Genomic DNA, 12,334 nt, shown 5'->3' with positions numbered 1-12,334 from the left:
ATATTACCTCAACACGATAGAGTCAGACTACCATATACAGTACTACCTTGGCATGATGGAGAGTCAGACTACAGTATATTACCTTAAATGATAAAAAGTCAGGCTGTGATATACTATCTTAACATGAAAGAGAATCAGATTACCGTATACTACCTTTGCATGATGGAGAGCCAGCCCACAATATACTGCGAATGTTTCAAAAGACTCTTCATCAGTTTTGGTGAAAGTGCCGTGGAGCTTATTGACCATCTGTACCACTCCAAAGATGCTGCTTCGGATTCTGATAGGCATGCAAAGAAGTGTTTTTGTTGTGTAGCCAGTTTTCACATCTACATCTCTGTTAAACCGCTTGTCTTTGTATGCATCTTGTATATTGAGGGTTTCACCTGTCTTGGCAACATAGCCCGCGACACCAGTACCAATAGGAAACCTGCAAAGACCTTCTATCCATTTATACAAATTAATGGAGAAGATGTGGATAAAACTTATCCTGAAGACACAGATATTTATAGCCTTACTAGATTCCAGAAGTTCTCTCAAACGCCAGTATATTTTATAAGAATAATGATGTTCTAAACATAAAAACACACATTTTTTACGTAACTCATATGTTTATGTGCAATACTTGAAAGTGTTTAATTTGTGCAAGAGTTATATCTCTTTTAAAAGAGTCGAGCAAGAATTAGCAATACAATGAAGATAAATAGTGGCTCTGAGAGATAGAAAGACTATCACTAATTCCACTAGGAACACTCAAGAACTTTCAAACTAACCAACTAGAAGATACTTGGCTGTGCCACTCACTGTGCAAATCTTCCACGGCACTGGCCACTATTAAATGTTAAGCAATGATATTTTTACTATAAACCTTACATATTCCGGGTTGATAGGCTTTAGTCTGTTTTCTTTAGCAATAATGCAGTATCGACAATGATGAAAAATAAACATGGCATGCAGCTGTCAACAAAACTGCCCCTTAATAAAAAGGACAATAGTATGCATGACTTTTCTTGTCTTATAGGAAGTGGTAGCGATACACCTGTTCTAACATGTTTCAGATTGCAGGCATGCTTCAGGATTTTAAGAACATTTTTCTTTTATAGTACGCTCAGTAGTGCATGGTAATCTGATGCATGCTATGAGCAGTCTACGTCACAATATTAAATAGAGGAGTCTTTCTGAAATGGGATTCGGGTGAGGAACAGCAGTTCAGACACAAGAAGTTGGGAAAGATAGAAAATAATTCCCAACTGTTAGTTATTATAGTAAACAGCTTTGTATGAACAACCTAGCAAGACTTCTGTGTAATTAAAACTATTATTCTCACTAAGAAAATAATCTATATATATATATATATATATACTCTCATGCTTTCTTTTGGTACATTTAGTCTTTCTGTTAACAACAACTAGGCCATTGTATGTCAATACAATCGTGATGGTACAAAAAACAGCACAAATAAGGTAATTTGGAAACTAAATTGTCAAAATGTGGCTTACTAATAGCAAATATACTTTTCGTAAAACAAACCAAACAGTCATTCGACCGAAAACCATCTGGTTGCTAAAATGACTAACCTGATTTCTTTAGCACAAGGGCTAGAATCATGTGCAGGAGCTCCAGTGTCAAATATTCTTGCATACAGCTCTCCGCTGCTGTTGTCAACCAAGAATAGTGAAGCTCTATCAGCTTTCACTAACTTCTTCGCGAAGTCCTAAATAGAATATCCATAAATATACAATAGCAACATGTTATCGTGTTGTTGGCTCAGAAACATTAAATGTTGTTGATGTTGTTGGCTCAGATTCATTAATTATCTCTCACTTCCCTCACCCTCTCTTACCTCCCTCACTGTCTCTAACCTCCCTCACTGTCTCTTACTTCCCTCACCCTCTCTAACCTCCCTCACTGTCTCTAACCTCCCTCACTGTCTCTTACTTCCCTCACCCTCTCTAACCTCCCTCACCCTCTCTAACCTCCCTCACTGTCTCTAACCTCCCTCACCCTCTCTAACCTCCCTCACTGTCTCTAACCTCCCTCACTGTCTCTAACCTCCCTCACTGTCTCTAACCTCCCTCACTGTCTCTTACTTCCCTCACCCTCTCTAACCTCCCTCACTGTCTCTAACCTCCCTCACCCTCTCTAACCTCCCTCACTGTCTCTAACCTCCCTCACTGTCTCTAACCTCCCTCACTGTCTCTAACCTCCCACACTGTCTCTAACCTCCCTCACAGTCTCTAACCTCCCTCACTGTCTCAAACCTCCCATGCACACTGTCTCTAACCTCCCTCATTGCCTCTAACCTCCCTCCCTGTCTCTAACCTCCTTCTATGTCTCTAACCTTTCTCATTACCACTAACCACCTCACTGTTGCAATTATTATCATGCACTCCATCCCACAATTCCTAAAGTATATAATCGTTCTTGTCTTTGACCTTTAAGTTATTCTTCCCTCTTACATTCATTCTTTGACCTTCATTGCTCTTTTCCCTTTGCAATTTATCATGCCCCCGTATCTTCTTATCCTCCCAGCTTTCTCAATTGCTCTTTTCCCTTTGCAATTTATCATGCCCCCGTATCTTCTTATCCTCCCAGCTTTCTCAATTGCTCTTTTCCCTTTGCAATTTATCATGCCCCCGTATCTTCTTATCCTCCCAGCTTTCTCAATTGCTCTTTTCCCTTTGCAATTTATCATGCCCCCGTATCTTCTTATCCTCCCAGCTTTCTCAATTGCTCTTTTCCCTTTGCAATTTATCATGCCCCCGTATCTTCTTATCCTCCCAGCTTTCTCAATTGCTCTTTTCCCTTTGCAATTTATCATGCCCCTGTATTGTCTTATCCTCCCAGCTTTCTCAATTGCTCTTTTCCCTTTGCAATTTATCATGCCCCCGTATCTTCTTATCCTCCCAGCTTTCTCAATTGCTCTTTTCCCTTTGCAATATATCATGCCCCCGTATCTTCTTATCCTCCCAGCTTTCTCAATTGCTCTTTTCCCTTTGCAATTTATCATGCCCCCGTATCTTCTTATCCTCCCAGCTTTCTCAATTGCTCTTTTCCCTTTGCAATTTATCATGCCCCCGTATCTTCTTATCCTCCCAGCTTTCTCAATTGCTCTTTTCCCTTTGCAATTTATCATGCCCCTGTATTGTCTTATCCTCCCAGCTTTCTCAATTGCTCTTTTTTTTCTCACGTCACTAGTCTTTTTCTATGAAAATTGTATCATCGTTGATGCTGTAGGGTTGTTTTAAGTTTGTTTCTTATTGTTTAAGATAAATGCATACTGTACTTATATATGACTGTCATCTTGTCACCAGCACACAAGCAACTCAAGAAAGTTCTTAGGCAAGTTCTTACCATGATTTTCATAATCACCGTGTCCATGCTGACTATATCTTGAAAGATGTTCCTGCAAGCAATTATAAAATATATATCATAGTCAGCAGATGATCAGAATATGGAATTCAATTATTAGATAGTGCTATGCTATAGTGTTATATTATAGTATTATGTTGTTATGCTATTACACATCAAATTTGAAAGGTATTAAGTAAAACAGTGTAGACATACTTAGTAACAGCCAGAAGGAAGTCATTCAGTTTCCTCTGCTTCATCACATCGTTGTGTAGCTGAAACATGAATAATTTTTCTGCAAACAGATCCGTGTTCTGTACAGTTCTGTAATAATCTTTTCAAAAAACTGTTCATAAAACATTGTTGTGTAAGAGAATATCATTCACTAACAATTAACTACAATAGCATGCATCATAGTTTAATAACTTTCACAGAAAAATAGCAATTAATATACAGTTGAGTGACAGAAAGCGGTGAACGTGTACACGAGGACAAGGGTGCACCAAGAAGTGAAGAAAAGACTCTGGCCTCTACTAAGCTGTGCGTGGGAAGACATTTATGTGAAGGGAAGCAAATCAGTTAGGGCGTATCAGGAGCAAAGATAAAGAAGGAAGGAAGAGTTTGTATGAGCTTATCAGGTAGATAGCTCAAATATAAATAAGAAAATAATTATTGAAACCAATTTTTCATTTTACGAAATAGGTTTGAATAGTTGTGATAGCAAGAGTACCTCGGAACAGTCCGATGCAACACTCCCCCATAGAACTATGCTGCTTGATGTCTATCAAAAGAAACATATGCATGAGTGAAGGTTACGATTTAAAAACAAGACAAGCAGTTTGGTGGGTGGCAGGACGAGTCTACGAGTTAGGGGAGAAAACGAGTGCGAAATGATATAATACGCAGCCTCCTAAACACTCATTGGCTATGACGTTTTCTATCTCACCCATTTACCTGGATACTTCTAAATAAGACGAGTGCCCAGCCGTTAAACCCTGCCACCACCTTAAGAAAGGAAAAAATTAAACAGCTTATTTGTGTTGGTAGCTAGCACATACAATGCCTAGCAATATGTACAGTTGAGCAAGCAAAAAATGAGTTGTTAAAAATTGAATACTTCTGCTAAACGACTCAAAATGTTTTATCCTAAAGTTATAACGCAGGCAGAGAGAATTCCAGCAATCTAAGCACCAGCTCTAACCTTGAATAGAACCCTGAGTGAAAACTAGTATCAAGTAAGGAAACTTCACCTGCTCATCTGTGTCACTAAAGGCAGCCCTTCCGTCTCTCCGGAACAACTCAACCACTCCTGCAAGCAGTACCATTAAACCATGAAACGCAATTTCAAATACATCCTTACTGTTAGCAAGAATGTACTAGGGTAGTATTCATCTTTGGAAAATCCCAAGTATCTTTTAAAGAAGTGTCATCGCTAGTGAGTCAAACATGATGAAAGAGAAGATGCGGTTACATAGGAGTGAGATGAAAGCTGATCCAAATGTAAGTGCTGCATGAGCACATGAAGAACAAGTATTCCCTCACACAAACAACAGCAAGACAACTTTAATCACTAAATATTATTCATAGTAAGACAACTCTAATGACTTAATATTATTCATGGTATTCATATGAATGTGAGGCATGAGAGACAGTGGATGAAGATTTTGTTTAACACGCGGAATATTTTTTAGTTGTTGTAGTTAAATGGACTGCTCGACGTCACAGATATGACCCTCAACTAAGAGCGCCACGTGAGGAAAAATGTTTTCTTGCGATTGAATTGCTCCCACAGGGTGCCCACCAGCGGGTAGTGCTATGTGAAGAAAGGAGAGTCATGCATTGCTATTTGTTTTATAAGGTAGTTTTGTTGTGATTAACAGGCAGTTGAAGATCTCTTTTCTTTTGGTTTTACTATTCAGCTATAAATGTAACATCCTTCAAGTACTGGCAATATAATACAATACGTCTAACTTCACAAAAACTCATTACAAAGATTACAATAACTACCTATATTAATAAATTTCAATTTATCTTTGTCTGCGTAAATGCTCTGCGCTTCCACATTTTGTCGATTGGTTTCGTTGAGATGACACACATATGCTCCGTGCCTTCCGCCACATCGCCAAAGTTATTTGGTATTAAAATTCAGTCTAGTCCCTAAAAACCAGCCTTTTCAACACCTATATGTGAGCTATCACCGCGAGTCTCTATTATTATAGAGTTAAAACAAACAAACAGGTAACTTTACTAGTCTACTCATACAACTTAAAAAACAGAATTGATCTTTAGGAAACTGAGGCAACAGTTGACAAAGTTTATGATCAAACTAAAAAGGGTGTTAAAAATTTGAACCAATTTGAAATGGTTCAATGCTATCCAACCTTTTATTTGCAAACACAAACCAAACTAACGCACACTGACCAGCAACCTACATGTACATACAGCATTTATAATATGCAGTCTTATTTTTAATAGTGTGGACAACTCCTATCATTCATATGTCATCTATATCCTAGTCAAGTCGTGTACTACAATGCCATATACCACTCTACTGTTTTAGTGAATTGCTCAAGACTCACTGACAAAAAGGTTGTTAGTTGCTAGTAACTAACAACCTTTTTGTCAGTGAGTCAAACTTTTCCACTAGTGATCCAGACATAGTTAACCAGTGACACACATTTTTTCAGCATGGTCAATGCCATTAGAGCAGTGATCTACATTCTGTTACAGGTCAGCGTGCCAGACTTTCTGAGCAAGATTTATCTTTTCAACAAGAATCCAATGATCTTAATAATTGTTCCATTGTTCCAAGCATTGACCTTCACATTGCTATCAGTGTCACATAAGATGTAAATAATTCGTACCGGTTGTGTTGTCATCAGCATCCAGGATAGGTAGTGCAAGGACAGCATGGATACGGTCGTCTATGTATGCCACACCCAAAGGGTGTTTCTTGTCCATCTGCAGGCAATATGGTAAATTTATGATTTTAGATAATCTTTATAATCCATGTCACCAGATCGGTACACTCGTTTTATATAATTAGATAGTACTTTGGTAAAGCACCTGCAACTCATGTCAAAACAGCTTTCTCTAAACATAGGACATCGTCTTTATATCCCTGCCAACTTAAAATGTCTATAGCATGATCAAGAGCACTTCAAAAACCATTAACATTGACAATTGTAAAGTTTTCAAATAAATACACATATATTTAAGTGAAGTATTTATTTGCCCATAAATGAATATATAAATCAGAAATAATATGAAAAAAACGTTTTAATATTGTTCAAATACATCTTGTATCAGTAGCTTAACAATACATATGAAATAATCAATACAGTAATATTGATTATTTTTAAAGCGACCATTTCATATCCTAATAACAGGCACATCAATGGCTCTCATCATCTAGCACCACAGAGGAAGACAAGCTGCCTGTCAGCAGTGAATATTGTTAGCTAGTCAGCGTTATACTCACTAAATTAGGCGACTGAAGACGTATACATTTTTTGCACCAAGCAGCATACGCTGCAATAGTATATCCGTGCATCATACTTTGAGAGCGCGTCATACTGCGAACCCTAAAACATAAAAAAGTATAAAACAGATTAACTGGTAGAGAGAGGCCAGTAAATGTTTGGCCAGTAGTATTCAACGAAATGTACAGTATATCTGCAGCAGACTAAGTGAAATCTGATTATTCGGTGAGAGCTCAACTGATCTGATTTTTGTTGAAATTGTGGCTAGAGCCGTGCTATCCTGTGTAGCAGTTCATATAAACATCTAAAATGTTGACAACACGTAAATAGTTGAGGAAGAAAATTCAAGCTTTGAAAACTCAGTATGATAAGGTTTACCAACTTATCTATTAAAAATAAAGAACATCATTGTAAACAGTTTTCACAGATATTTATTAAATAAGAGCATAAGATTATGAAACTTTAACTGAATGCAAAAGAGCCATAGTTAATGTAAATAGGCTTTAGTTGAGGAGACTAACTATGATCAACCTTTTCTTTGAACAGGCAGAGGTACTTATATACCTTATGCGAGAAAAGCAAAGTAGCGCATGCCATCGCTCGTTTGATTACATATATTTTCATTCTTTACAATTTTTATTTGTGATCAAAATATTCCCTAGCCCAAAATAATATCAAAATAGAACTGCAATAAAACTGGCATAAATATATAAAATATAAATATCTCTATACACACGGCTTTTTTAAAATTTAACTCTTTCAGTGCCAAAATATTTTTTGCCCTGGGACATAATAAAAACGTTCGGCAAATGCAGTTGGTTACGGTAAACGCGGAGACATAAATTATTTACACACATGCGTCTAAAAGATTTGATATGACTTGTCAAGTAAACGAAATGCTTTAAGATGGTAAAGTTTCGTTTTCAGGAGAGATAAGCATGGCTGATAGTTCGCATGTTAATTCTTGACTAGATTGTGCTAAACAGTTATCAATAACCTCCTATCAATAACATCCATTCCATAAACAAAACTTGGAGTTGTCTGATTTCAGGATTTGCAGTTTTGCAAGATCCTGCCACACACTGTGAGTGGAAATTAATTTTAATTGCAAACAATCAAATATTTTAGATCATCAAATTGATGAAACATAACATAATAAATATACTCTTTAAGTATATTTTATTTGTAATGCAGTTTAACACGCTTAACATATTATAATAATATAATGAGCAAACATTTTGGATGATTTTCCTCCCGGATTTGTGTGACCCTGAGATAACTGTTGCCACTTCTATAAAACCTTGCAGTGTTGGTAGTTAATCAAATCCAAGTATTGAGCTTGCAAACCTTTATAGACCATGAGAGCTACTGCAGTGAGAGAGCTACTGCATGAGAGCTACCTCTCTCAACAGTGCTCTACCTTATACCATCTCCGGTACTGAACTCAAGATCAATACGTTACATTAATTGGTCAAAGATGCTACTCCCAAGATAAATTCTGTACAGTAAATACTGATATTCTGTTAGATAAATTATATATTTCATGTATTTATACACCCATCAATATATAGAGACTTACAGACTTTGTGTGTCAATTATTTTGTAACTACTAATAAACTACTGTCCAGATGTCATCAGATGCTTAAATAACCAGGTGATGCTAAGGATTCGGTTTAAAAATCTGTATATATACTTATATTTATATTTTACATATATAATACATATAAAATACAGATATATTAAATATAGTATATAATAAATCTATGTATATATTATAGATGTGCATATATAGGTATCTATATATATATTTTTATTTCTTGTGCAATATATATAGATTATATATCTATATATAAATATCTATATATATCTATATTGATTGCACAAGAAATAAAAAATATATATAGATACCTATATATATATATAGGTATCTATATATATAAATATATATATATCTATCTATATAAATGTATATATATTTATATATATATAAATATCTATATATTAGTTATATATAGATATATATAATTATAGATATTTATATATATCTATATATAGGTATCTATATATAGGTGTCTATGTAGGTATATATATAGATAACTATATGTAGATATACATAGATATCTACATATATATAGCTATATATATATTGCACCAGTAATAAAATAATTACCAATGAATTTGAGTAACTTACTTCCTAAGCTTATAGTTTTAATCTTTACTAAAACAATAGCTGTGTTTGAAGCCAGCTTAATAATCATTACATGTAATGATCAACTGTGCTAGTTAATAACCGTAAGCGCTTCAAGCCTGAGTTTTTTAACCGATGTAATGAATGTCATCACGATTATTCATCACCATGGTTAGTTGGCCAACGTAGTGTAGTGGTTTAGATCGCTAGATCTTAGATCATTTAGATCGTCTTCAGACCTGCAGGTTCCAAGATGAAATCCTCTGTGAGGTAGATTTTTCATTACGAGAGTTTAATCGCTATAATTGCACAGGTAGACACTCACATCTATATATATATATATTTACGGCTAGTATAAATATATATATATTCATCAAAGAAAGTTTATTACACTAGAGCCTTTTTTAGGAATATCAACAACGCTTGCCATTTAATAGTTTAATATCGCAACTCAACTAGAATGTATTAAAATTTAAAAAGAATTAAAAACATGATTTATTTGTCATTCGTTCAATATTGAGCAATATAAAGTTCAGCGGCCCTTTAAAAGCGTCGTTATGACAATTAAATCCTATCTGATGGCTAAATTTAATATCAGTCATACTATCATGCTATTCGTATATATCTGATCATCACTACTTACTCCTTTGATGTAGAAGATACAAAATTGATCGCCTGGCCATCTTCGGATGTCAGATAAAGATTGAAGCCGTCAGCAGCAGTAGCTGAAAACATTGATTAGAAAGTTGCATTGTGTCTTGCCAATGGGTATAGTGATACGCTACACGCATTATCTTCAGTGCGTTTATCTATTATGCTATATCGCCGAGATGCATGAAATATATGCGCAAAGTCACGCTTGACCAGTGCACGCTGACTATGATGCCTATTGAAATTCATTTGTATGTGATTAAAAATATTGATAAAATGTAAGCAATTAGGCGAGTAGCATTTTAAAAACTTGCAAGTAATAAGACTAGACGTAATTCTTCAGAACAAACTACTACAGAAGCTCACGCTAGCTGATAGCTCACAAACACTAGTTCAAATACTTTATCTCTCACGCAATTCTGTAGCCTTACGGTAATTCTGTTGCTAGGTAACCACGTTAGCGCAATAAACTTTCACTTGATTGTAATGCTAACAGTAAATAGAAAGTTGCCTCTCCTGAAGCTCTCACCACTCAGATCTGTTTTACACACAAAAGGTTGTTTAAGAATCAAGAATTTTTCAAGTCACTTGATTCCTTTTAACGTAATGATGTTAATTTGTCAATAACTAAATGTTATTATTATTATTATTATGTTTACTAAATGTTTTAAATGTTATTTAAAGGTAAAGCAGCTCATAGCTGACTTTACTCTGCCAGCATCCTTCAGTTCACTCAACCTGCTGCCTTATCATTGACTAGATCATAACACCAAGGTGGGCTAGTTAGTAAAGTTTCTAGCATGTAACAGCCATCTGACTTGCTCTATACGCTCCTTACTGCAACAGTCTCAAGTAGTCATGAGAATAACACAACTAAAATAACTATAAGAATTCACCTATTGCAACGGATGAGGCAAGCTCCTCCAACAGCTTGCCTTGGCTGTTTCTGTCTGTTGCATTCTTGAGCAGCCTCTGTATCTGCTGCCGTCTGTCTCTGTCCCTTGACTAGCAGCATATAAAATATACCGATTATTCAAAGATAAGCTATGTAGACCAGACATAAAGCAGTACCTTATTGGCAATGAGGGTGCGTGCCTCCCACCCCCTTAAAGACAAGTTGGTGACCAATACTGTTGAACCAAAGGCTTCGTTCTAGAGTTACGTTGTCCTGTGAGATGTAGGCTCAAAGCAAATTATGCAATTTTAGTTCATGCAAAAACTTGTCATGCACTGCTAGCGTTGCAAAACTTTCATAGAAAAAAGTAACTATTATGCAAGCCGCGTAATGGAAAATAAAATATATTTCTCATGATATGTCCAGTCAGCAGCGAGTGGTCTCAAATTTGGAGTATAGGGAAAATTTCTCAAGAATGATTAGCAGTTGACTAGAGACGCGAAGAAAGGCAACTCAGAGGGCTACTTGCATAATGCTGTAGATAATTGCGCATATCATACGGTGTAGTAGTACTAACAATTAGCTATCTGCTCTCCAAAGATACTGCGTAAGCAGCGTGCATTCAAAGAGAGACTTAATATTGTACGCGCATAGCCATTGCTTCTAGCATGGCTATTGACGTGTTCCTGAATAGTATGCCCTTCACGTCATACTATAAATGATATTGCATTTGACAGACTGGCCCTAGGCTCTCTATGCAATATTCATTCAGTTAGCTGTTATAAGCTTATCAGGCAAATTTATCTTGAGTTCAGATCTGAACGTGATTGTCTTTTACTTTGGACGAACATTGAATCTCGATTGACCTGCCTTGCTGTTGTGTACGAATGCTGACTCTATTCTGTAAACCAGGAGTATAATGTAGGTTCGGCACCGAGCGTACCCCGAGCCCACCTTTCAATTACTTAAACTCTTAACTGAACTATTCTCAGTCTTAGCAACATATTTTTTGAAAAATTCTCCAATTGAATATTAGCAAGTAAGAACATAAATTAAAAAGTGAAAGAATTAAAAATACTTTATATTTAAAGGAACAATTTCAATAAAATTTATGTGTGAAATGACATTATTACCATTAAGTAATATACATGTATATATATAATTAAAGAGTCTGGAAGAACTTTTACAAAATATAAAGGGTAAATAAATCTATTCTTGGTAGACTACAAATAATAATAATGAAATAAAATATTGAAGGATAGTTTACTGTCCTTTTGCGCTCCTTAAGCATACGCTACTGTATGCAATGCACGATTTGTGAGTCCACAGCAAGCTTTCTCAGGCAACTACTAAAGTCTGAGAAGGAATGCACATTGAAATAGCAAATGTTAGCAGTTAAATGTATGTATTTGAGTGCGCATTTGCATCACACATTGCTATGACTCGATATTCCGAGCCACCCTATTTGTATTAAATATAAGCCGAGCGTTGTGCACACTTCAAATGCCAGAAGCAATTAATCCGAGATTTTACTACACAATCCTTGGCCTTATGAGGCATTCCACTAATTACTCCTTCAGAAACACAATAGTATTCAAATGCTATTAGGTGATAGAGAGCAACGGCAGCGAGGAAATACTAATCGTTCTTTGAGAGATAAAGTTTGTAGGCTCAAGTTTCATAATTGAATCGGAGTGAAGTATTTTAAATTAAGCTGATTTGAGCGATCGGACAAACATGGTTTGCATTTAGCTAGCATGGTGGCTT

General features: G+C 35.9%; 1 protein-coding gene across 2 annotated transcripts in view; it reads right to left on the bottom strand.

Moving 5' to 3' along the window:
* LOC137392259 (probable 3',5'-cyclic phosphodiesterase pde-5) overlaps positions 1 to 12,334 on the bottom strand; it is a 37,058-nt gene that overhangs the window by 10,517 nt on the left and 14,207 nt on the right. For both annotated transcript variants that reach the window (XM_068078924.1, XM_068078925.1), the window contains 10 exons: positions 10,569 to 10,677; positions 9,665 to 9,746; positions 6,833 to 6,935; positions 6,216 to 6,312; positions 4,602 to 4,660; positions 4,082 to 4,132; positions 3,568 to 3,626; positions 3,355 to 3,406; positions 1,578 to 1,714; positions 154 to 430 (listed from right to left, as the gene is read on the bottom strand). In XM_068078924.1, coding sequence (XP_067935025.1) covers positions 154 to 430; positions 1,578 to 1,714; positions 3,355 to 3,406; positions 3,568 to 3,626; positions 4,082 to 4,132; positions 4,602 to 4,660; positions 6,216 to 6,312; positions 6,833 to 6,935; positions 9,665 to 9,746; positions 10,569 to 10,677 — 1,026 coding nt within the window. The remainder of the gene's footprint in view (positions 1 to 153; positions 431 to 1,577; positions 1,715 to 3,354; positions 3,407 to 3,567; positions 3,627 to 4,081; positions 4,133 to 4,601; positions 4,661 to 6,215; positions 6,313 to 6,832; positions 6,936 to 9,664; positions 9,747 to 10,568; positions 10,678 to 12,334) is intronic.

The sequence above is a fragment of the Watersipora subatra genome, chromosome 3 (assembly GCF_963576615.1).
Source record: "Watersipora subatra chromosome 3, tzWatSuba1.1, whole genome shotgun sequence".
Lineage (NCBI taxonomy): Eukaryota > Metazoa > Bryozoa > Gymnolaemata > Cheilostomatida > Watersiporidae > Watersipora > Watersipora subatra.
The sequence above is the reverse complement of the archived record's forward strand: the minus strand, read 5'-3'. Positions and strand labels throughout refer to the sequence as shown.